Source organism: Cydia pomonella, chromosome 27 (genome assembly GCF_033807575.1).
Source record: "Cydia pomonella isolate Wapato2018A chromosome 27, ilCydPomo1, whole genome shotgun sequence".
In the NCBI taxonomy this organism is placed as follows: domain Eukaryota; kingdom Metazoa; phylum Arthropoda; class Insecta; order Lepidoptera; family Tortricidae; genus Cydia; species Cydia pomonella.
This window is the reverse complement of record NC_084729.1, coordinates 4,566,079-4,591,218: the sequence shown is the minus strand read 5'-3', so window position 1 is coordinate 4,591,218 and position 25,140 is coordinate 4,566,079. Positions and strand designations below refer to the sequence as shown.

Sequence of the window (25,140 nt, the reverse complement as noted above, 5' to 3'; positions counted from 1 at the left end):
CAGCACGGAGGCCAAGCACTCCACCACTACATCAGGGTGTGCGACGAGGTACTTATTAGTCTAGCCACAAGTTAACATGTCCATAGGTGACACACGCAGCATAGCACCGCTGCTCGAACAGCTAAACGAGGCCGCAGGACGAGACGAGGCCAGCGGCTGGCAGCACGGAGGCCAAGCACTCCACCACTACATCAGGGTGTGCGACGAGGTACTTATTAGTCTACTAGCCACAAGTTGACATGTCCATAGGTGACCTACGCAGCATAGCACCGCTGCTCGAAAAGCTAAACGAGGCCAGCGGCTGGCAGCACGGAGGCCAAGCACTCCACCACTACATCAGGTTGTGCGACGAGGTAAGGGAATTTCGGATCCCCAGTTATATTTCATTTCGTGTATTTTTATTGAAAAACACTAGAAAAATAAGTATGCCAAATATGTGACAATTATAAATCATATACGCTTATTTTGCTTTCATAGGTAATACACTTAGTTACATGTTTTTACAAGCTTTTATATACTTTCACCTGACCGTTGTCTGTTTGTAATCAAATCTTGCAAGTTAAATTTGACCCACTTCCCGGTTTCCGATGAAGCTGAAAATTTGCATACATATGTAAGTTAAGTGACAATGCAATATTATGGTACCATCGAGATGATCTGATGATGGAGACAGAAGGTGGCCATAGGAACTCTGTGATAAAACAACGTAACCTAATTGTGTTTGGGGTTTTTAGAATTGCCTCGATGAGTATTAGTTGCCTGTGGAAAGAAAAGTACAGTCAACGATAAAAGCTTGTACCAAAAATGAAATTTTTGCCAAAAACTTATTTAAAAAGCGTAGTTCAATAAAAAGAGATCCAGATTGTTTTCACATTTTCTAATGCAAAAAAAAAACTGAACTATAGCTAGCCCGAAAATGAAGAAATTCAAGATGGTGGATTTCATAGTTCTTAGTTTGCATCATAATATTCATGATTTACTAAATATAAAATGTCTTTCTCATTTCATCTTTTATATACAAATTTAGAATATTCATTACCAAATTTGAGACGATTATAAGACCATTCATTATTGTCCGACCGTTTTTACAACGAGTTAGATATGACTGAATTAAGGAGCCTCAGGTGTCATATGGATGTTATTACAATTTTTTTTTACTTCTCTATACTGTCATTTAAATTAATTCCTTTATTGTTTTCTTCTAGATCCGCAGTCTAGTATCGTGTATGGAGGCCGACCGTGAAAGTGTACAGACTCGCTTAGAAGCCCTGCGGCCTCGCGTGGCCGCTGCCTGCCGCGCCCAAGCCGGCCTCGCTGTCAAGTGAGTTTTATAGTCTAATCGTGATGGAAGCCGACCACTAAAGCGTCCAGGGGTGTTTAGAAGCCCAGTGGCCTCGCGTTGCCGCCGCCTGCTGCGCTTAAGCGGCTCTCGCTGTCAAGTGAGTGTTACAGTCTAGTATCGTGTATGGAGGCCGATCGCGAAAGTGTAGACTCGTTAAGAAGCCCTGTGGCCTCGCGTGGCCGCCGCCTGCCGCGCTCAAGCCGGCCTCGCTGTCTAATGAGTCTATTGTTATAATTAACTGAACAAAACTTTAGAGATTAAGAGTGTGTGCAGGTAATTTTGAGCGTTTCATCCGCTTTTATTTAGTTTCATGACAGTTGTCTGTATGTAATCAAATCTTGCAAGATTAATTAGACCCACTTTTCATTATTCAATTGAGCTGAAACTTAACATATTTGAATATATGTGGGGTGACAATCTAATATTAAGGTACCATCTAGCTGATCTGAAGATGGAGGTGGTTATTAAAAGTTTGAATCAAAAGTGAAATTTTTGATTAATAGTATTTTATGCAACTGTTGTATAAGAAGGGTCAATAAAGGCGTAGGCGAACATCGTAAAGGAATACGCTACGAGCATTTTTTGACATATAAAACGTCGCATACAATACTTTTTCTAGAAACATAACATATAGGTAAACAAACCAAAAATAAACAGCTAAGATACGCGAGCATCCCTTGTTCCGCGCCCGGCCCGCCGCGGCCCGGCCGGTCGGCGACACCTCCTCGTAACTCATGAGGCCCTGGTACTTGCTTCTTGCTAAATTCTATTTTTTGATAGTTTTTTCACGATTTTGGCAACAGTAGCCTATGGAGACTAACAAGCAACGCTAAGCGGTCTTCGTAGTCTATGGGTGTTGCTATATTAAGGGTGCCACATGCGCGTTTCTGACTTATGAAGCAATTGTTTCTAATGTAATGTAATGTAATGTAATGTAAATAGCCTTTATTATTGAAGTCTTCAGTTATCACAATTAATGTAATTAATTTTGTTTCACAACATTGACCTCAACTCGTCCTTTGACGTAGGCCTCCTCCATTTCTTTCCATTTATTTCTTTCCTTTGCTGTTTGCATCCATTTACCTCCTCCTATTCTACTCAAATCATCTGACCATCTAAACTTTTGTGGACCACTCTTTCTTTTATTATATCTAGGGCACCACTCTACAAGGTCCTTTGTCCACTTATCTATGTTTTCTCGCATCATGTGGCCTGTCCAGCGCCACTTCTGTTGTTTTATTATTTTAGTTATTGTTTTTGTTTTTGATTTTTCCTTAATTATGGACAATTTGACTCTGTCTCTAAGTTTTATATTAAGTATGCTTCTTTCCATATGGTTTTGACACACATTAAGTTTTTGGTGCTGCTTTTTTGTAAGTCCCCAAGTTTGGCAACCATAAGTTATTATTGGTATTATACAACTATTGAAAACTTTAAATTTCTGTCCTGTAGGTATTTCTTTTGTCTTAAATACTTCTTTCAAAGACCAAAACTTTCTCCATGCATTTGTGGTTCTTTTCTCGAGTTCCTTATCCGTTTGGTCTTCAGGTGATATTATCTGCCCGAGGTATACATATTCATTGACATAGTCTATTTCCTTTCCATTCAGTATAATTTGCTTTTTAGTACTGTTCGTCATTAATTTTGTTTTTGACATATTCATAGAGAGGCCTACCAGTTTGCTTTGTGTGTCTAAATCTTCTAACATAGTTTTCAGCTCTGAAGGGTTATCTGTTACCAGTATAAGGTCATCTGCGAACCGTAGGTGATTGAGTTTTCTCCCTTTAATATTGAGTCCAAAGTTTTCCCAATTCATGCGTCTAAAAACGCTTTCAAGGACCGCAGTAAATATTTTTGGTGATAAGGGGTCACCCTGACGGACTCCCTTCTTTATAGGAAACTCTTTGCCTGTCCGCTCTAGTTTAATCCTAGCCGTGCTGTTTGAGTAAATTTCTTTTATAATTCTAACGTATTTTTCTGAGATTCCTTGTTCTCTAAGTGATTTCCATATCTCATCATGCTTAAGGGAGTCAAAAGCCTTATTGTAGTCTACAAATGCTACATAATATTTCAGTCTATATTCATGGCATTTTTCTATTATCTGTTTGATGACTAGGATATGATCTATAGTAGAAAAATTCTTTCTAAATCCGGCTTGCTCCCTTGGCTGGTTTTCTTCTAAGATTTTTGTGACACGTCCTAATAGTAATTTCGAAAAAACCTTATATAAATTACTCATCAAGCTTATTGGTCTATAATTGTTCATTTCAGTTTTGTCTCCTTTCTTGTGTAAAAGAGTGATTGTGGTCTTGGTCCATTGTTCAGGTATAGTCTCCGTTTCCAGAATTTCATTGAAAAGGTCTGTCAGTGGGTCTAAGATGGTGTTAAGGACGACTTTTAGGAGCTCATTACTAATGTTGTCTTCTCCGGGAGATTTGGCATTCTTTTGTGTAAGAATTGCATACTCCACTTCTCTTCTTAGAAAATCCGGGATCCTGTCATATTCGTTTTTAACATTAGTTTTTGTTTTTTCTATTCTTTCTTGATTATCGTCTGATTGATTATTATCATTGCCGTCACTGTATAAATCTTTGTAAAATTTTGTCGCTACATCCATTATATCTAATCTTTTGTATATTTGCTTTTTATTTATGTTCTTAATAGACGTTATCCATGGTTTTTCTTCTCGTAGTTGTTTCATAGCTTTCTTTACTCCGCCAGTTTTTTCTATGTAGTATTGAATTTTATCTATCCTTATTTTTTGTCTATATTGTCTAATACTTTCGTTGATTCTTTTGCTAATATGTGTTATTTCTCGTCTCTTATTTTTCCTGTCCATAAATAGTAGTTGTCTTTGTTCGATAAGGTTACTTGCTTCTGGTCCTATTTTATCTTTTCTCTCAGGTTTTAGTCTGAATTGGTTATTTATATCGGTCAATCCCTGTTCCAATATGTTGTATCTATCTTGTATACTAGTCGCATGTTTAGTTCTTGTGAGTCTCTCTGATAGCGTATTTTGTAGTTCTTCGGGTATGGATTGGGGGATCATTATTTTAGTGTTGGTTATGTGTTTTCTTGATTGTTTTGGGGTTTTCGCTGTTATTTTTCCTCGTAATAATCTATGATCCGAGTTAAAATTAACATTATTAAGTGGCTCTATATCTTCAAATATTTTCCGATTGTTACTTAATATAAAATCTCTTTCGTCCTTTACTCCTAATGGTGATATCCAAGTCCATTTTTTACTAAAACGTTTTTTGAAAAATGTATTCAATATGTATAATCTATTTTCTGTTGCGAATTCTATTAATCTGTCACCATTGTCATTTCTTTTTCCTGTAGTATAGTTGCCAATATTGTTGTTATTTATTTTATCTGATCCCAAGGTACTGTTAAAATCTCCCATTAATATTTTATTTTTGTGTGTATTTTCTAAAGTATCCCTTAGGTCTTTATAGAAGGAATTTTTCGCTTTTTGCGTAGCTGTATCTGTTGGTGAATATACTTGTATTATCGACCATTTATTACAGCCTGGTATATTTATATTTAGGACTGCAATTCTCTCTGAAACACCTATAAATTCTTCAATTTCCTTTGATAGTTGCTTTTTTACTGTAGTAAATCAAACACCGAGCTCAGATGACAACTGGTTTATTAAAATAATAACGGGTAGATATACCTTATTATAGAACTACCTACAACATCTTTCCCTTAAAAATAATAAGCATGCATACTAAACTTACGTATATAAAACTAAAGTAACTTGAGAAGAATAACTCATTTATACCTAATCATTCCTCTCCTCTTTGTTTCAAAAGAGAAAAGAAAAGAAAAACAAACAAAAGAGATGAGAGAATAATAATAAGTTTTTTAAATAAGTACAAGTAAATTGGTATACTTAAAACAAAGCATTGATATCAATACCCATTTTGCGAGCTCTGTTACGAGTCAGTGTGGGCTCGTTGGGCTGCGTAGTTTGGGTAGTAACGCTCGTACACGGGTTCGGAGCCTGCTCGACAACAGGCGCATACTGTACATCGAGCGGACTCGAACCTTGTCCCGGCGGTTGCGTGGTCGGTGGCGGTGGCGCAACCGGCTCGCACTTAATTAAATGCCTGCGATTACGACGGTATTCCATACCTCTCCGATTTTTTATTATGTATGACCGGGGAGTACTACACGTTTTTACAATTTTCCCTCTCATTTTATTAGTCATACTAGTGTGGTCCATTATTATTACGTCATCGCCAACATTTAATTTTGCAAGATGCCTACAACGTTTGTCATAGTTTGTTTTTGTTTTATTTTGTTGCTTAGTTAGTGCCTTATGACAACGCAAATTCATATTAACCGGTTCTAACAAACTATGATGAACAGGCAACCTGCAATTCAACCTTCGACCCATTAACAATTGCGCGGGGGAACCTATGTTTCCACGTGGCGTATTTCTGTAACTTAACAAATCTAGATAGAAATCCGTACCACTATTTATTGATTTTGTTAAAATCTTTTTTATACTTTGAACGGCTCTTTCGCTCTTTCCGTTAGATTGAGCGTAGTGGGGGGAAGATGTTATGTGCTCAAATCCCCATTGACTTTTGAACCGATTAAAATCCCGACTTGTAAATGTGGTAGCGTTATCTGTGATTATTGTTTGCGGTATCCCGTATCTAGCAAAATTCTCTTTCATAACACTAATTACAGATAATGATGTCATGTTTTTCAACTGAGCCACCTCAACATATCCCGAGAAATAATCAACCATAATCAGAAAGTACTGCTTTCGATACTCAAATATATCCATTCCTACTTTACACCACGGCAATTCTGGAATAGGTACTGGCAACATAGGTTCCCTAGCGGGAGCATTCTGGCACTCTTGGCAGGCCTCACAGCGCCGCACATACAACTCAATGTCGCGTGTGATGCCTGGCCAGAACAATACCTCTCGCGCGCGGCTCTTGCAGCGGTCAATGCCCTGATGACCGTCATGAATGATTTTTAGCATTTGTCCTCTTAACGCAGCAGGGATTAGAATAAGCTTATTTTTAAAAATTATGTCTGTAATTATTTGTAACTCGTCTTTATATGACCAATAACATTTCAATTTTTCAATAACATCACGTTTGTACTGTGGCCAACCCTTATTTATATATTCTTTTAACTGACACAAGGCTTCATCTTTTACAGTTTCCTCCCTTATGAGTTTGAGTTTAGATTGTGACATCTGTACGCTGTCCAGTAATTGATTCACTTGGTACACAACACATCTACTTATTGAGTCATCATATAAATCTGGGAGAGGCGCGCGCGATAAGGTATCGGGTATATACATATATTTACCAGGTTTATAGCTAACTTTTAAGTCATAACCCTGCAAACGTAACAACATTCTCTGTAAGCGTACTGGGATAGTGTCTAATGCTTTTTTGAAAATACTTTCTAATGGTTTATGGTCAGTTTCTACAATAACATTCTTTTGACCATAAATGTACTGATGGTATTTCTCACACGTGAACACAATCGCCAGCATCTCTTTTTCTATTTGCGCATACCTCATTTGTGTGTCGGTGAGCGTGCGCGACGCGTACTCGACAGGCCGCCCGCCCTGGAGGACCGTGGCGCCCAGCGCCACCGAGCTCGCGTCTACCGAAATCACTACAGGCTGCGACGCGTCAAACAGCGTCAACACTGGCGCATTACACACCAAATCTTTTAATTTAGCAAACGCCTCGTCGTGCACGGAATCCCAAAACCATACGGATTCTTTTTTAAGCAATCTAGTTAATGGAAAAGTATGTTCCGAATAATTGGGGATAAATTTAGACAAAAAATTAATTGCACCTAAAAATCGCTCAAGCGATTTTTTATCCTCAGGCGTGGGCATATCTTTTATGGCCCTAATCTTCTCGGGATCGGGTCTCATACCGTTTTTATTGAATACGTGTCCTAAGTACGTTACTTCCTCTACACGTAACTTACATTTATCCTTATTAAATTTCAAATTTATTTCCGTTGCCCTTTTTAATAATTTATTTAACCTTTCGTCATGTTCTTCCTTCGTGCGGCCCCAACAAATAATATCGTCAATGAACGAGTCGACTCCATCTAAATTTTCTAACAGCTGTTTAATCTTAGCATGAAATACTTCCGAAGCACAATTAATTCCATATGGCAAGCGAAGATACTGGTATCTGCCAAATGGCGTGCCAAACGTGCATAAGTCGGCACTCTCTTCATCCAATTGTATAGCCCAAAACCCCGAACTAGCATCTAAAACTGAAAAGTACTGGGCCCCGTGAAGTTTAGCAGCTATTTCATTGATAGTCGGCAGTTGGAAGTGAGCGCGTTGCACGGCGCAGTTGAGCGGGCGGGGATCAAGGCAGATACGAAGTGACCCATTTTTCTTAGCCACGATAACTAACGCATTTACCCATCGCGTGGGATGACTCACTTTACGAATAACTCCTAACTGTACCATTCTATCTAGCTCTTGCCGCAATTTATCATGTAGACCTATCGGTACCTTCCGAGTGGCACTAATAACCGGCTGAACAGTCTCATCCACCACTATGTGGTACAGCCCTGGAAGACAGCCCAGCCCTTCAAATAAATTACTATATTTAGATAAATCTACAGAATGGACACGTTTAATTAACCCTAACTCGGTACAACTGTCACGCCCCAGTACGCTTTCAGAATGCTCGTCACCAGCTATTGCAAATTTTAGTTTATAAACTCGGTTTTTATAATACCAATCCATAATAGAAACACCTTTAATAGGAATAACATCGCGAGAATAAGAAAACAATCTCGTGCTCGGTTCGTCTACAATCAGTTTTGGGTCACAACCTAATTGCAAATACCTGTGATAAGATAACATATTTATATCGGCACCACTGTCAAGTTTAAAATTTTCCTCGCCATACTCACTTCTTAGTGTCTCATACCAGTCCTTTGATGATGAACTCACTGACGAAACATTAGCAATCACCGGTACATAAAACGACTCGTACTCATTACCCGATTCATCGTCACAAACCGCAATGTCATACACCTTTTTATTATTTACCGATTTACTCACACACATTCGCGCAAAATGCCCATAGCCCTGACACATGAAACACTGCACTCCATTAGCCGGACACTTGCCGGGGTCACAGGTCTGGCCGCACCCCGGACACGGGCGGCGCCGCGCCGCTGCCCCCGGGCCGGGCGCCCCAGGCGCCGCGGCTCGGCCTCCAGCGCCCGCCGCCTCGGGCCCCGCGGCCAGCCCTGCCGCCACGGAGCTGCACGGCGTCCACTTGCGAGGGACCCGCGCTTATTTTGAGTGCGTCTAGTCTCCGGGAACCGTCACTCGATATCTCATCCGCTTGGCAAATTTTTATCGCCTTATCGAGTGTCAAATCCTCCGTACGAAGCAGTCGGTCTCTCACGATAGTGCTACTTATGCCGCAGACGATACGGTCGCGAATCAAATCCTGTTCCAATGAGGAAAATGCACAGTTTTTTTGTTAATAATCTAAGTGCCGTTACGTACTGGCTTATAGTTTCTCCATCTTCTTGGCTGCGAGTAAAAAATTTGTATCTCGCTAAAGTTATGTTCGGTTTCAGACCAAAATATCCATCGAACTTTTCTTGAAGGATTTTTATATCATCGCGATCACTTTCTTTGTTGAACTCGAATGTTTGATATGCATTGAACCCCTCGGGTCCAATTAAGTTGATAAGCAAACTGGCCTGAGTCGCGGAGTCTTCTTTAACTACTCCAGATGCCTTAAGAAATAAATTGAATTGCATCTTCCAACATTGCCACGCGTCAGCCCGGCTGACGGGGCTCCCGTCGGTGTTGAGCTCGGGAGGCGGTCTCGCATGTTCCATTTGAAGTACACTTTAGCACAAACACAATAACTTATAATTCTTACACCAATAAACTCCAATAACTGCACAAAAACTATTTATTTTTCACCGCTGCCACCATGTAGTAAATCAAACACCGAGCTCAGATGACAACTGGTTTATTAAAATAATAACGGGTAGATATACCTTATTATAGAACTACCTACAACATTTACTAAAAATCCAACTCCAAACATACCCTTTGTTTCACCTTTATAAAAGAATATGTATTCATTTCGGTCTATGATTTCTTCTCCTACTCTCCTTACTTCGCTTAAGCCAATTATATCGCACTTTATATTTTCTACGGATTGTTCTAACTGTATCAAAGATTCTGCTGTTCGCAGTGTTCTCACATTAAAAGTTGCAATATAGATGTTTTTATTTTTTTGTTTTTTGGATTGATTTCTTATAGGTTGTTTTTGGTTTTTATACTTTTTGTGTATGTGAGGTATTTTACTTTCTGGAGGGTTTCGGTCGCAATCCCCACGATGACCAGTCGGCTTGGGGAGTAATGTTTTGTTTTGATTGATCGCTGGGGTTGTACTATTGTTAATTTTTATTTCCCGGTTACCATAATTTACTAGTTTTTTGACTGTGCTTTAGTCTGCAAATTCTTATTGTTTGTCGTTGTTTCAAATGAGTTAATTTTAGATTGTTTAGCAGGCTGGATAATTTTTTCTTGGTCTTCGATCCCACTGGAATTGTTTGTTGGTGTAGACGGGGGTGAAGATGGTACCCTTTTCCTTTTCTCGTTATGTTCTGCCCTTTTTTCCTTAATTACAAGCTTGTCATGTTTTATTATGGCATATTTTCCTGACTCCCTTGCCTCTATCATTTTCGGTATGAGGGTCTTTCTCTCTTCAAGAACTTCTTTTGTGAAGTCTTCGGTAATTTTCACATTTTTTGGCAAATATTTTTTATTTCTAAGAAGTTCCAGTTTTCGCCATCCTAGTGTGAGAGTTATTTTAATAGGTCTTATTTTATGCTCGATCTTTTTTCCCAATCTTTCCGCTCTACTAATTTCCCACTTATCCCATTCGGCACTGTTTAATTTATTTTCGACATTATTTAAAGTTTCCAGAACTATTTCCATCAGCTCATTACTGTTTCTTTCTTTTTCTTCCACGCCGTGAATAATCAAGTTGTTCCGTTTCGATTCCAATTCCAAGTTTTTCATTTTAGATTTCAGCATGTTATTCTCAAGTTTCAAATTTTCGGTTTCCTGCTTAATCGGCAATAATTTTTCTTCTATTGATGACGCAATAGTTTGCTGGACCGTTTCATTTATTATATTAGTTTGTTTTTGGAATTCTTCTTTCATTTTATTCAACAATAGATTCATCTGTTCATTCATGTTCTCCATGATGCAATAACGAAATGTTTGCTTGAAATGGAATGTAATTTTTCTTGTTAGGTTGCTTGTCTTTCTAATATGTCACTTTTATTGATGTTTAGTTTTTTTTTTTTTTTTTTGTGTGACAACACTGAAAGTAAACTGTTATGTTGGCAATGGCAAGATCCAAATATCCGATTTGTGGTCTGTGATATTGATATGACATTTAACTTTGAAGGTTATGTTTGCATCGGTTATTTCACTGATTTTTTGTTGCGAATTTTACGTAAAACGTTGGGATTTTCACTAGTATCCTTTCGTACACTTCTAATGTATAATATTATTCACAGTCCAATTGTTTTAGCTTCGTTTACACTGACTTATTAATTATTTTCCACGGAAAGCACTGACAACCATCTTTACTGTTGAAATACCGGAACCGGAAAAAAAAAAAATGTAATCAAATCTTGCAAGATTAATTAGACCCACTTTTCATTATTCAATTGAGCTGAAACTTAACATATTTGAATATATGTGGGGTGACAATCTAATATTAAGGTACCATCTAGCTGATCTGAAGATGGAGGTGGTTATTTAAAGTTTGAATCAAAAGTGAAATTTTTGATTAATAGTATTTTATGCAACTGTTGTATAAGAAGGGTCAATAAAGGCGTAGGCGAACATCGTAAAGGAATACGCTACGAGCATTTTTTGACATATAAAACGTCGCATACAATACTTTTTCTAGAAACATAACATATAGGTAAACAAACCAAAAATAAACAGCTAAGATACGCGAGCATCCCTTGTTCCGCGCCCGGCCCGCCGCGGCCCGGCCGGTCGGCGACACCTCCTCGTAACTCATGAGGCCCTGGTACTTGCTTCTTGCTAAATTCTATTTTTTGATAGTTTTTTCACGATTTTGGCAACAGTAGCCTATGGAGACTAACAAGCAACGCTAAGCGGTCTTCGTAGTCTATGGGTGTTGCTATATTAAGGGTGCCACATGCGCGTTTCTGACTTATGAAGCAATTGTTTCTAATACACAACCTAATTAATATTTCGTTAATTGGTAGTAATATATACTCGTACTAAGTTTAAATTTTATTAATTTTGATTTTGTTCGGTTGGTAGCCATTAATCGCAGGAACGTTTTAGCGATTTTAAAGCACAAGTGCTGTTATAAGGAATAGACAATATAGACTTTTCTTCAAACCAAATATGTATGCTCTTATATTAGTGTTCATGAATGTATAAATGACAGATAACAGTCTTCTTCTTCTTCCTCGGTCCCTCCCTGCTGAGGATCGCGACCATGTATACTCCGTCTCCATATTGTGCGGTCATAAGCCATATTGCACACGCACTGCATGTTGCCGCCAACCACCCTCTTCACAACATCAGACCATCTCGTGACAGATAACAGTAGAGGAGTCCAAAAAACTTACTATGTATAACTTTAACTTCATAGAACCCCCCGGCACTGCGCGGCCCGCGCCGAGATGGGCGCCCGCCTGCTGCAGCTGGCCGTGGCGGCGCGCGAGCCGCCCGCGCACCTGGCCGCGCTGCTGGCCGCCCTGCCGCTGCCGCCCGACTGCACCGCCACCGCCCGACAGAAGGTATTACTGTCTCTGTGTCTGCTCTCTCTCTCAGTATGTAAGACGCGACAGCAGATACAGTCTCTCTCAGTTGCACCGCCCCCGACTGCACCGCCACCGCCCGACAGAAGGTATTACCACATCATATAATAGTTCTTACGAACAGATACTTATCTCTCAAAGGAAACGCAAATACCTACCGTTTTGATACCTACACAAAAATACAATGGAGTGACCTTCAACGCATCGCGCGCACCGACACAACGCTGGGGTTGCCTATGTTTAGAAATGATTTTACAAATAAATACCTACTTAAACAGCGAAGTGAAATAAAATAAAATCGATATCTTAAATTATGTATTTTAATTATTCATTTACAATTGTTTTACTTTTATTAAATGTATGATTTTTTTCTTTCTCTAAGTAATCTGTTATTGTGGCTTGTTTTAGTGCAGGTTTTAGGTTATTCTGTTTCCTATGCGACAGTAGGTATACCCAATATAGATTCAATAAAGATATCTGCCTACTTAGGTAAAAATATAAGTTTTAATTCATTCATGTCCATATCGGTCTCGAAATCGTTTGATCAAACTAATATTAGAACTTGCCATAGTTAGTTTCTATAACAGCATAGCGTGTAATATTCAATAATTATAAGATAACCAGGGCATAAGTAATGGCAGTACTTTTCGGTGTAAAGTTAAGTACATAACTACTGTCGTTAAAATAAACATTTACGTACCAAACCAACTTAAATTAGATACCTATTTCAAATAGTTTCGCATAAAACATGACATGTTTAAAGAAATTTCATAGTACCTACTTACAACTTACCTTATAACTATCGTAAAAATAGAAATTATATTACAGCGCCCGGTGACGTGCGTGCGTGAGCGTGTGTGGCAACCAACTAGGTTTTGTACCGGCGGGACGAGATTCATAGGCATAAATCCGAGCTTGCGCGGACAGTTTCATAGGACTGGTGGGACTATCTCTCTCTCTCAGTATGTAGGATGCGTCATAAGATACTATCTCTCTCAGTCGCACCACCACCGCCCGACAGAAGGTATAAAATGTGCAATAAAGACGTATATCGCCAAAATTGTTGACGATGAAAAGAGTCACACGGCTCTTTTCATCGTCGAAATTAATATTTTTTTAGTCGTTGTTTTTCTAAAAAGTGTGCAGAAAATGATAGTTTTTGCACTAGAGCATTTTACTCCCCCAGTACGTTTTTTTTTCGTTTATATTACGATGAGCAATTAAAATTTGATATTAAATGGATTTGTAGTACAATTTATATTCTGATATTTAACCCCCCATTCCATACATCATAATACTTTTACCTAAATTGTTATTTGAAAATACTCTCAAGAAATACTAGAAACGACTTACTCATATTTTTTTAAATACATATGTATTTTACTTTACTCGTATTCGAAATGAAAAGAAGTTAACTTAGGTAAAAGCACCATTGCTGTCGAGGTCGAGTCCGAGCCTGAACTTTCATCCCTTGGTTAACATCTACTTTTTCTCAAACTTGTAACGAAATGTTGACATGACTTACTTCAAATTAGGTCCGGAAATACTACATATCAGGTGCGATGAGTGAAGATGATATGTACTCGTAAAGTAATTTCATACAGCCTTACACACCCAGGCCTGTAAGGCAACCTTCTTTTGTTTTTAAACGTCAAATTATGGCACGTCTTGGCATTCAACCATAAAAAACATACAATTAACATTCTATTTTTTGTCTTTTGCGTTTTTTTTTTTCTTTTTTGTGTGTTGTTAAATATTATTTCAGGGTATCAAAGGGGAACAAACGCTACGATGCACGGTTTAGAAGATACAGCCCCATAAAGTTTTTTTTTTGTCATGGAGAAATCTTTATAGGGCTGTATCTCCTAAACCGTGCGTCGTAGCGTAAAGGTAATCAAATTTTCGTTCCCCTTTCAATAACCCCCAAAATAATAATAAACACAAAAAAGAAAAAGAAAAGAAAAAACGTAATGGCGTGCGTCGTAGCGCCAAAATAATTACATTTTTGTTCCCCTTCAATACCCCACGCACTGAATAACCTATCACATTAGGACATGAAACAACCATCATCATCCTATTTTTTTTTAAATTATTTCATGGCTAGTTTAAGAAAAGCACTATACAAATCTCTGCGAGAAACGGTGTTGCCGGCCGCGTATCCCTAGACGACCTCGCTACGCTCGGCCGTCTATATCTGCTTGGCCTGCAACCGGCCTCTATAGTAATGTACTATTTCTCACATGTATCGTTTTATCGACAGATCACGATGGAGCTCGCCGAGCAGGCGTCAGAAATGTGCATGGAGTCGTCAGACACGTCTCCACACAGGCCGACGGTACAGGCGTAAACGAGCGATACCCTCAACCGGGGTGAGAAGGGACGGCTGAGGCGAATAGGGACAAAACTTAAAATGAGATTTACCTAATAATTTCTTAATATCTACCCATATAAATTTGAAATAATAGTAGATTTTGTTTGATACACTTTGTGTGGGAGATATTAAGGAATTTTCAGGTAAAACTCAATTTATGTTTTGGCCCTATTCACCCCAGCCGACCCTATTCACCCCGGTTGACGCTATATAATACTTGTAGTTAAGAGGTTAACCCCGAGTCACACGAATCTGCCGCACAAAGCCGCTTCCATACAATCCACGTTACGCTGTCATTACGAACCGGCATTAAAGCATGTAATTTAAGAATTACATGAATCTTGGCATGAACCTAACCAGTAATCTAATAGTACATTACGATACAGTGCGAAAAATAGGAAAATCGACACGAGTTGCGAATTACCTATTCGCACATGTATCGTACAACGTTTTACAGTACATATGGCCCTTTAAATGTTCGACATAGTAACGTAATATGCTAATTTTCGCACTAGTGCGATAAAGTAGCACCATATGTACTGTAAATGGTATTTTTTCTTATTTAATGTTTTGAAAAGATATGTTCTGCCGAGTTTCTTGTCGGTCCATATTGGGATACCCTCCTCCATTTGAGGGGGGATTTAAATCTTCTCGGATCAGAGGTGTAGGGTTAGAGCTGGCGTAGCTTTATTTGACGTTCATAAGCGCATTGTAATATGCCTACTTGAATAATAAACTACCTTTATCTTGCACATTATCTTTATTTATATTTATTTATTTAATCTTTATTCCACAATACATGAAGGTACAAATGGCGGACGTTATGCCTGAAGGCATTCTCTACCAGTCAACCAAGGGGTTAAACCAGAAAGATTAAAGTGCAGTCTCTTTTAAATATGTGTTATATATGTGATTTTATATATTATGTATGGGCGTCGCCAGAGGGCGACCACTCTGTCACACTTGTATTTGCGTATTCTCTCAAATAAATAAAATAAAAACGAGTGCTATTGTATGTCTTTCTAGCTGTAGATTATATTTTACATGGGAAATATGAAAAACTAAATTTCATCTCAAAAAACTTCACTCCGTCACATTTTTTTTTTTACAAGCTTTTTTTCACCTGACCATTGTCTGTTAAATCTTGCAAGTTAAATTTGACCCACTTCCCGGTTTCCGATGAAGCTGAAAAGTTGCATACATATGTAAGTCGGGTGACAATGCAATATTATGGTACCATAGAGATGATCTGATGATGGAGACAGGAGGTAGCCATAGGAACTCTGTGATAAAACAACGTAACCTAATTGTGTTTGGGGTTTTTAGAATTGTCTCGATGAGTACAACACAAATACTAGTTACTTAGTTAGTGAGTATTAGTTACTTGTGGAAAGAAAAGTACAGTCAGCGATAAAAGCTTGTACCAAAAATGAAATTTTTGCCAAAAACTTATTTATTATTTTTATTTGGAGATCCAACAGCTGTGACATTAACATAGAAAAAAATTTGTGGATAAAAAAAAATTGTATGTAAAAACTTCTACTCGCCACTTAAATTTCGTATTATTACAGAAAGTTGTTTTAAAATTAGAGCGTAACTTATATTGTATGGTGGCTAGGTTCCACAATGGCTGGCAAAGTTAACCTACCCGGGCAAAGTTGGACGGTTTTCTAGGTAGTAACTTAAAGTTATGTTGAAAAGTCAACTCTGATTTATGTCGTTTTCCTACTTTAGGCTGCGTTTCCATCAGAGATGTGAAGGATGTGTTTTATAAATAGGCAACCAATAAAATCACTTCATTTGTTTACCTCGCTCAGCGTGCAGTGATTCTATCTTTCTTAACAAACACATCCCTCCCTACGCGTCCTTGCTCGTCTCTGGTGGAAACGCAGCCTGATCATTGTTTAAAATTATATGTAGATGATGAACTACAGACATCAGTCAGGGTTGTGTTTTTAACTGTTTTGATAATTTTGTATATTCATAGATCTGTTAAATGTAGACGATTTGTAAGGCTCCACACTATCCGATAACTCTGGCTGTAAATATTTACGTTTGACAATCCAGAGGGCCTACCGCGAACCACGTTCGACGTGTTGCCTCTCTGTCGCACTTGTGAATTCGTACGTAAGCGTGACAGGGAGGCAACACGTCGAACGGGGTTCGCGGTAAGCCCTCTGTTTCACAAAAGCATGGCGCCGTACAGCGCCATCTACCGCAACTGCCAAACTCGGGGGAATTCATAGACAACAATTCTTCTACATTTAATAAGTCGATAGTGTAGTTTAAATAGAAACATAAGCGTTTTGTTAAATCCGTAACTCGAACGTAGTAAATTATTTTAGTGAGTATTGAAATTTAAATATACATGCACGTAATCCAGTTGATGCAAGTACTTTAATAAAAAAATACATAGGTCTGAAAATATCGATACGGACAGAGTGCCAAAAATATGTATACAGTACCCTAATATATGGGCCATAAAGGCGTGTATACATATTTTTGGGACTTCGATCGTGTCGATGTTTTCAAACGTGACTATACATACAGTATTGAACAAAATACGTCATTATTGTGTTATATGAGAAAATTCGATCAAAGGTAATCTCATTAATATTCGTAATCCCCCCCCCCCCCACTGGGGTGTAACCTCCTCTCACCCCATCCTCGATATACCCAACGCTTGCTCCACGGCACGGCGCCAAGTAAATTTAGGAGAAACACCCCCCCCCCCCCCCCCCCCCTCTAGCCCATCAGCTGAAGACCTTGAAATCGGAAGTATTTTATGAAGCATTTTTTAGTCGAGTTACGGATTAATTCCTAAAATATGTAAAAAATAAATTAAGTTTTATTTTAAGTTAATATTATAGTTTAAAAGGGTCGCTTTTACATAAGTAAAATCTACCTTAATTTTTATTGTACACAGTTTCATCTTCATATCAATATAGCTTTCAGTTATTTGACATTTATTTATTTCAATACATTCAATTTTGACCGTAAATAATTTCTATAGGTATTCATATTTTGTTTCATCTTTGAGTTTGTGACATTTACTAAAAGTTTACAACTGTTTTAGGAACCAGATGCGTGTGCCTAGGCGTGCACGCGCGCGTTGTAATATACAGATCTTTTTTAGAGACGTCACACCGCTTGCGTGACGTGTGCGTTCAAGATTTTACGCACTCGTCTACGCCCACGCATCCGGTGTATGTTCTTAACCCTTTGAACGCTTTATGTCATAAACATAAACATCACTCAAACGCCAAGCTCCCGGGCGCACGCGAGCTAATGTAAACCTTTGTCGAAAGTGTGAAGGTTACTTTGACAGCGTCCGCCATAACACCTATACGTCCTTGGCGCTGTGGGCACGACTAGTAACGACGACTTTAGGTGTTCTTTGCGTTCAAAAGGTAAAATTTTCCAAATAATGATATAAATGAAACCAAAAATGTAAGATCTTTAATATTATATTATGTTAACAGTTTTGACATTGATTTGAGTACATCTTTACATTTATTTCGTACTTAACTAACAGTACTAAAATCTAAATATATGATCATTGTCAAGAGGACTGTCATTCTCATGTATAGGGTGACAGTTCAGTTTAGAACGAAAAAAATATTTCCAATGAAATTCCGCCATATGGCGCGTGATCATATGTATATTACTGGTCAAGCTTTATATGCTATGGCAATTTTTCTTTTTTGCGAATATTCATGGCGATTATACTGCTACTTTTTTACGGCGTTAATTTAATTCGAATTGCAATCCAACTGAGTTTGAGCTCGTTAGAATCGTCATTGTACTTTTGCAATAAAAATACCGTTTCTAATTCAACATAATAATTGTTATATATATGTATTAATTTTAGCCAAGCATATTATATAAGTAAAGTCATTAGATACTGTAATAACTGACATTCTATTATGAAATAAGTAAAATACAATAATTAGCATTGTTATAATATTATAAATAAAAAATCATTTGTTGTATGATTTTGCATGTATGTATGTATTACTGTGATGTATTATCCAATAAACTTGGCCATTCTTTAAAGGATTCGTTTCGATTGTAATAAAAAATATTTTGAAATAATACTGGTTTTTTTAATTACATATAATTTTCTAAAGGCGTTATTCATAAACGCGTTACTGGCCTGAATTATACTCTGTATCTTTATTCTTTAGGTATTGAAATAAAAGTAAACAAACAATTTGTACATTTTCGGGTAGTTTTAACATTTATTGGTTAACCAACCAAATACAAAAGCGCCTGGATCTGTCACTGAACGACCTGACTTTAAACCCTACATTATTGGATCATGTAATGTTTTCATCTACAAAATGTAATAGCTCGTTAAGCCAATCGAGGGTAGATTTTGTTTACCTTTTTTTAAATACCTAAAGATATAGAGTATAGCTATGAATTGTTTGTCTTTATCTGTCATTTTGACTTATGTATTTGTAAGAAAAGGATAAAACATAATTTACCTAAATCAGGCCCGTAAAGATTTATAAATAAGGGTATTTACAAACCTAAAGTCCAGCTATACTAGAAAAAACAAAATTTGCCAATGAATTTTGAGCATTTCATCGAATTTAATAAGTACTATAGGCAGGACCGTGAGCATTGTCATATATCTAAGGACGGGCCTTACAGGAACTAAGAATGGTGCTAGTTCAGTGGTGTCACGAATTCGAGCCAATCGTGCAGTCCAACGCAACTAGTGGCGACCAATCGCGCGCGTGATGCGAACTCATCAACCAATAGCGTTGTGGCGTTAGACTGCACGATTGGCTCGAATTCGTGAGTGACACCGCTGTACTGGCCTCATTCTTATTGCCCGTAAAGCCCGTCCTTAGATATATGTCAATGACCGTGAGTCTTGGGAATAGAATAGAATAGAATAGTTTATTGCATATCACATTACAAGCATAGGAAGGTAAGGATGTGTGAATAAGGATTTATATTTGCTACCCTTATACATATTTCTTCCTTACGGTAATTTTTTTTATACTACGTCGGTGGCAAACAAGCATACGGCCTGCCTGATGGTAAGCAGTCTCCGTAGCCTATGTACACCTGCAACTCCAGAGGAGTTACATGCGCGTTGCCGACCCTAACCCCACCCCCCTCGTTGAGCTCTGGCAACCTTACTCACCGGCAGGAACACAACACTATGAGTAGGGTCAAGTGTTATTTGGCTGCGGTTTTCTGTAAGGTGGAGGTACTTCCCCGGTTGGGCTCTGCTCTAGATCTGGAATGACATCTGCTGTGCTGTGCCCTACCACACAAGGCAAAAAACAAGGCAAGGAAGGTAATTTCTACTACCTGAAGGTTGTCTGGAAGAGATCGCTTTTTAGCGATAAGACCGCCTGTTGTTGCTTGCTGTATTTAATAACGTTCTCGTTGTGCACAATAAAGAATATTATTATTATTATGTGTCGTGGCCAGATATCATTGCATGAAACCACATGTTATAAATAGAATTTAAGATGTTTATCTTGTATTAGTAGCTGCGTTGAATAACTAATATAGGATTCTTGTCTATACCTCGTTTTTTAAGATTAGAATTTTTCTAACCTCAAAAGTAGTTGTAATTAAATTGTCTTCCGAAATGCTAGGGTTCCTATGATATCTAACATTGCGGTAAAATAATATGTAAACGACACTATAATTCAGTGCATAAGGGGTCATCCATTAATTACATCACACGTTTAGGGGGTGGGAGGGGGTCAAGGAAAAGTGACATGTTGTGACAAGGGGAGGGGGGGGGGGGTCACAAACTTTGTGACGTCACTTTAACTTCATCAGTAAGCCAAAATATATATATATTTATAAATTCACTGTACAGTTAAATAACAACCTTATGGAACGATAATCGTTTTTATTCGTTTAATTTTCTTTCCTAATCAGATTTGAGTTATAAAATTACTAATGTTCCTTTTTTTAAATATTATGATAAAATATGAATGATACCTTGATACCTAATACAATTTGCCGATTTCCTTGAAAACAAAATTGCCAAAAATGTGACGTCACACCAGGGGGGGAGGGGCTTTCCAAATGTGACTAAGTATGACAAGGAGGAGGGGTCAAAAAACCTAGAAATTCGTGTGATGTAATTAATGGATGACCCCTAATTACTCACATTTAATTTTTGAGGAAAAAAGTTACCACTACTTTTGAGGGTCTAAAATTTCTAATCTGGAAAAAGACTTTAAATTCAAACATCAATATTTAATTTACAAATCGTTGGTTTACTTTTATTTAAATACGTAAAGATACAGAGTATAGACATGTGTCGTTCACGATTGAGTGATTTAAATGAAATATATCTTTTGATTGAACTCTTCAACTCACTGATGATTTACTCGCTCAGTAACTCATCTATCTCAGTGTTCCTTGCTCGCTCTTTCTCACTCATGAATTGAATGAGCCGGCCGAGCGTGACGAGCAAGTGAGCGAGTGAGACGACGCAAATATGTTTCGGAGAAGTTCAGAAGAATTCAGAGCGTGTCGGGAAAACATGGCGAGATCGCGTGATTCGCCATCTTGGTCGCACTTATGGCTGTGTTAATTGACATCTCTCTCTACTACTCACAATAATATAGTCTACAGATTTACTGACGAGTTTACTACTACTACTAAATGTATATATCACCGCGAGCGAAAGATATGAATCAATCTTTTCTACTTACTGAAGCGCTTCGCTATCTCAACAAGCTATCTCTCGCTATCCCCAGGGGGCCGGGGCACATCTTAGGTATTTGGGCGTATACCAAACACATGATTAGGCAATGATTATTATTTTCTCAGATATTTGGTTTAGTTCCTCGAAAGAGTCGAAAGTAGTCATTTCATTTATCACTTAAGTTTTTTGTCTTTTTCTGTATCAATAAAAGTTTGATTATCTACATTTCCTTCTTTAACATTAGGATCGACTTCAACCGAACATTCATAGTCAACTTTGTCCTGTTCCTCTGGAGGAACATTATCTGATATATCAACGTCAGTTTCTTTCTCTTTCTCAGAGAGTTCTATTTCTTTTCTAATTATATTTTCTGTTTTCCCATTTTTCTTTTTAACCTGTTTTTTGGGTACACTATCTAGTTTTTTCAAAGCATTTGCTAGTAAATCTTGGAAATTTCTCGTGCCAGTTTTGTAATATTTATTGGGTTTCACAATTTGCTCCAATGGTTTATCTCCGAGAAGATGTGCGAGAGGATTGACATGAACCAGCTTTGTCCCATCCGGTAACCTCACTTCTGCGGGTGGAGCATTTGCTTTTCCATCATCTTTTTTAACTGGTTCTTGATGATGCTGTTGCTTCATTATATCATCCATTTTTACAATTTTATAATAAGGAGCTTCCGGTAAAAGATGTGCTATCCTTATAGACTTTAATTCTTTAGGCAATTTTGGTATAACTATCTTATGTGTTGCTGGGTTTCTCTTAGGCACCTCTTCTGTTTCTACTAGAGTTACTTCTTGTTCTACTTCTGGTATATTATCTTTAGTTTCTTCCTCAGAATTGTCATTATTATAATCATTGTCATCTTGAAATTGGTTACCATCATCATAAGTGAAGTTAATCCTTGTTTGTATTGGCATAGTTTTTACTTTTTTAACAGTGACACTGTGTCTTTCATTACACTTTTTAAACTTGACAGGCATCGCTAGCTTAATGAGCGATTCCTTAATTTCTGGTACTGGTTTGAATTTGTTTAGCTTTATAACAGGCTCCTTTGGGACTGGGTTAGCAACTTTGATTAGACTAACACTATTTGTTATTTGAACATTTTTAACCTCCCCTCCTTCAGGTGTAAAGCTTTCTATGAACTTTTGTACTGACAATTCTTTACTAATAGGTTTTATAGTTGCTGTTACATTATACTTTTCAATTTCAACTTTCTTTATGGTGTTGAGGAATTTCTTTGTGGCTGATATCTCCTGTGTCTGTTCCCCTTTCTTTCTTCTTTCTAGAATACTTTTCAGTGTTTCTGTCAAACGTGAACTAGAATGTTGATCCCTCATGTGTCTTTCCAGATCAGCTTTAGTCTTAAATGAAAGTGAACATTTTATACACCTTTTAGACTCATCTTTGAAATGCATACTTAGATGGTTCTGATAATTCTGGAACGTGTAGCAATACTTTTTGCATATGTCACATGTAAATTGGCTTTTTGAGGGTTTTTTTAGATTTTTCTTTTTCCATTGTAGCGGTCTCTTTCTTAACTGCGATTTTAGCTTAGCTTTCTTCTTCGTGACTACAAGAGGTTCATCATCACTGTCATAATCAGATAATTCTAAGACTATATCAGGTTTTTTACGCTTACGGACAGCCCGGCTTGACTTTTCTTTTGTTTCATTTGCATCAGTTTGATTTCCTTCTGTTTCAGTGAAGTTTACATCAGACTCCATGTTTGCCAACTGCAAGTCTTGACTTTTATTATTTTTAGCCTTTTGTTTTATGTTTCTATCAGCTTCAGGGGGTTTCTGGCCATACTTAGAGACAGGTTGAAAAGGTTTTTCAGATTTTTTATCAGTGAAAAAGACATGGAGTCTTTCATCAAATTCAACAAAACCCTCACTTTTATGTTTTAGTTTTATATGTAAAGTGAAAGACTTGCGTATTCTAAATTTTATGTCACAAATCTTACAAAGATATGGTTCGATGTCTTTATGTTTCATAAAATAATGTGCGAATAAGCGCTGTGGGTGCTTGAAAGTTGTATCGCAATAGGAACATGTATATTTATAAAGATGTAGCTCCTGGCTATGGGATCTTTGGATGTGTTTTTCTAACATGACTGTTCCGACACACTCTTTCCGGCAAAATTTGCACATGGTCAGCTCTACTGCTAAAGGATGTGCTTTAGACTGATGCTCGGACAATTCGTACATAGTTGTAAACACAATCTCACAGTGGGAACATTTCAAGCTCTGAATACAAACATGACTTTTCATATCCTTACTATCAAAATATTTTTGACATTTCACACACTGCTTAGGTTTAACTTTATTTGGCTTGCATAATTCTTCTATAACAGAACCACAGTCTGTCTGTCTGGTTAAATGATGAGCTAGACCAGTCTTTTTCTTAAAAACAGAGCAACACTGTTCACAAGTAAGCGTGCGGCAATTATTCTTTCTTAAATGCATTACATATGCTTCTAAATCAGTGTTACGGTACTTACAAAATGTGCAGACATAAGTAAACTGCTTTCCAGTGAACTCATCTTCATTTTCAATCGATTTTATAAATGTATTAGCTTTAATGTTGATTACGGATGACAGTAAGTCAAAGTATTTGTCTAGAAACACCCCTTCACCTGAATTAAAATGATTACCATACTCGTGTTGACGTAGTTCAGATTTGGTAAGGAAGTATTGGCCGCAACGTGAGCAGGGGAAAGGTCCTTCACGCATGGAAGGTGGATGCTTCGCTTCATGCTTCCTCAACTGTGTATTATTAGCAAAAATTCTGTAGCAAAGCAAACAGCTCTTGAAGTCCAGTAAATGGGCATCTCTTATGTGTAAAACGTAAGCCTCCGCATCTGATACTATTTTATCGCAAAATTGACATTCTACTAGCTTCCCAGATGGATGTACTTGCTGGATGTGGAGCTCCAAATCACCAGGATCGAGGAATTCGGCGAAGCAAACTAAACAGGTAGTTTCATCTGGTTCGCATAGCACAACCTCGCCGGACGCGTCTGCGTTAGCAGAACGCTCAGATTTCTTCATTTTGTGATGGTTATTATAACTACATTTGTAAAAATCGGCAATAATCTTAGTTATTTTATAGATCAGAATTGACTCTTTTTATGTTTTTTCCAGTGAGCAGTGACTGAACTTGAAGGAGGCGTTTTACCTGTCACTAGCTACATATTATTAATCTGTGACCTGTCAAGTCAATCCCAGGCTGACGCAACTAGGAACAAAATAAGTTTTGTATGGAACTTGTTTCGCAAATCTTTGCCAACGAAGAAAAATAAAACGTCAGTGCTATTTATTCTGTCAAGTATACGTCAAGTCAACTGTCAGCCTAATTGTTTTGTTTGTTATGAAGGCTTCAATGTTTAGTTCGGATATTTCGTGCAATTTCTTTATTATTTAGTGAAAATATTGAAAATAGTGAACCGTGATCAGAGTAAAGAGCGACTTTGTTACAATGCCACCAAGAAAACGGGTCACTAAGTGTGAAATATGTGGCAAGCGAGCCACTCAATAAAATCACGAAAAAGGGATTTTATGGCGAAATTTCCCTTGGATAAAGACCGGTGCGTATTGCTTTAGTTACTTTTGACCTTATTTTGGTGCAGCAGGCTTTAAACACATCGAAAATTTGATATTTTATATTATTTTTAGTTGTGAACTAGGGATGTACTAAAACTATCGATAATTGTAAGTTTATTTGTATATCAGTGTAATTAAATAAAATATGTGAAATTTCCTGTGAACTTGCATGCAATATGACACAAAATTAATTCGTCGAAGATTTTCAGTGGAAAATTATCTATCATCTATGCATTAATGGTCATTATTT

The 25,140-nt window shown here is 37.6% G+C and overlaps 2 protein-coding genes across 2 annotated transcripts in view; one reads left to right on the top strand and one right to left on the bottom strand.

Annotated features, from left to right (window-relative positions):
- LOC133532441 (nuclear pore complex protein Nup98-Nup96) overlaps positions 1 to 15,627 on the top strand; it is a 90,011-nt gene extending 74,384 nt beyond the window's left edge. The window contains exons 46-48 of the mRNA XM_061871117.1: positions 1,206 to 1,321; positions 12,049 to 12,306; positions 14,478 to 15,627. Of these exons, the coding sequence (XP_061727101.1) occupies positions 1,206 to 1,321; positions 12,049 to 12,306; positions 14,478 to 14,604 (501 nt within the window). The 3' untranslated portion in view covers positions 14,605 to 15,627. The remainder of the gene's footprint in view (positions 1 to 1,205; positions 1,322 to 12,048; positions 12,307 to 14,477) is intronic.
- Positions 15,628 to 20,813: 5,186 nt separating this feature from the next.
- On the bottom strand, positions 20,814 to 24,460 carry LOC133532408 (zinc finger protein Xfin-like). Its single transcript, XM_061871056.1, has one exon. The coding sequence runs from the start codon at positions 24,336 to 24,338 to the stop codon at positions 21,456 to 21,458; it is 2,883 nt and encodes a 960-aa protein (XP_061727040.1). The 5' UTR covers positions 24,339 to 24,460; the 3' UTR covers positions 20,814 to 21,455.
- Between the last annotated feature and the right edge of the window lie 680 nt (positions 24,461 to 25,140).

Excerpts from the sequence above, each read along its gene's own strand:
- LOC133532408 (XM_061871056.1), bottom strand. The coding sequence starts at position 24,338 with ATGAAGAAATCTGAGCGTTCTGCTAACGCAGACGCGTCCGGCGAGGTT.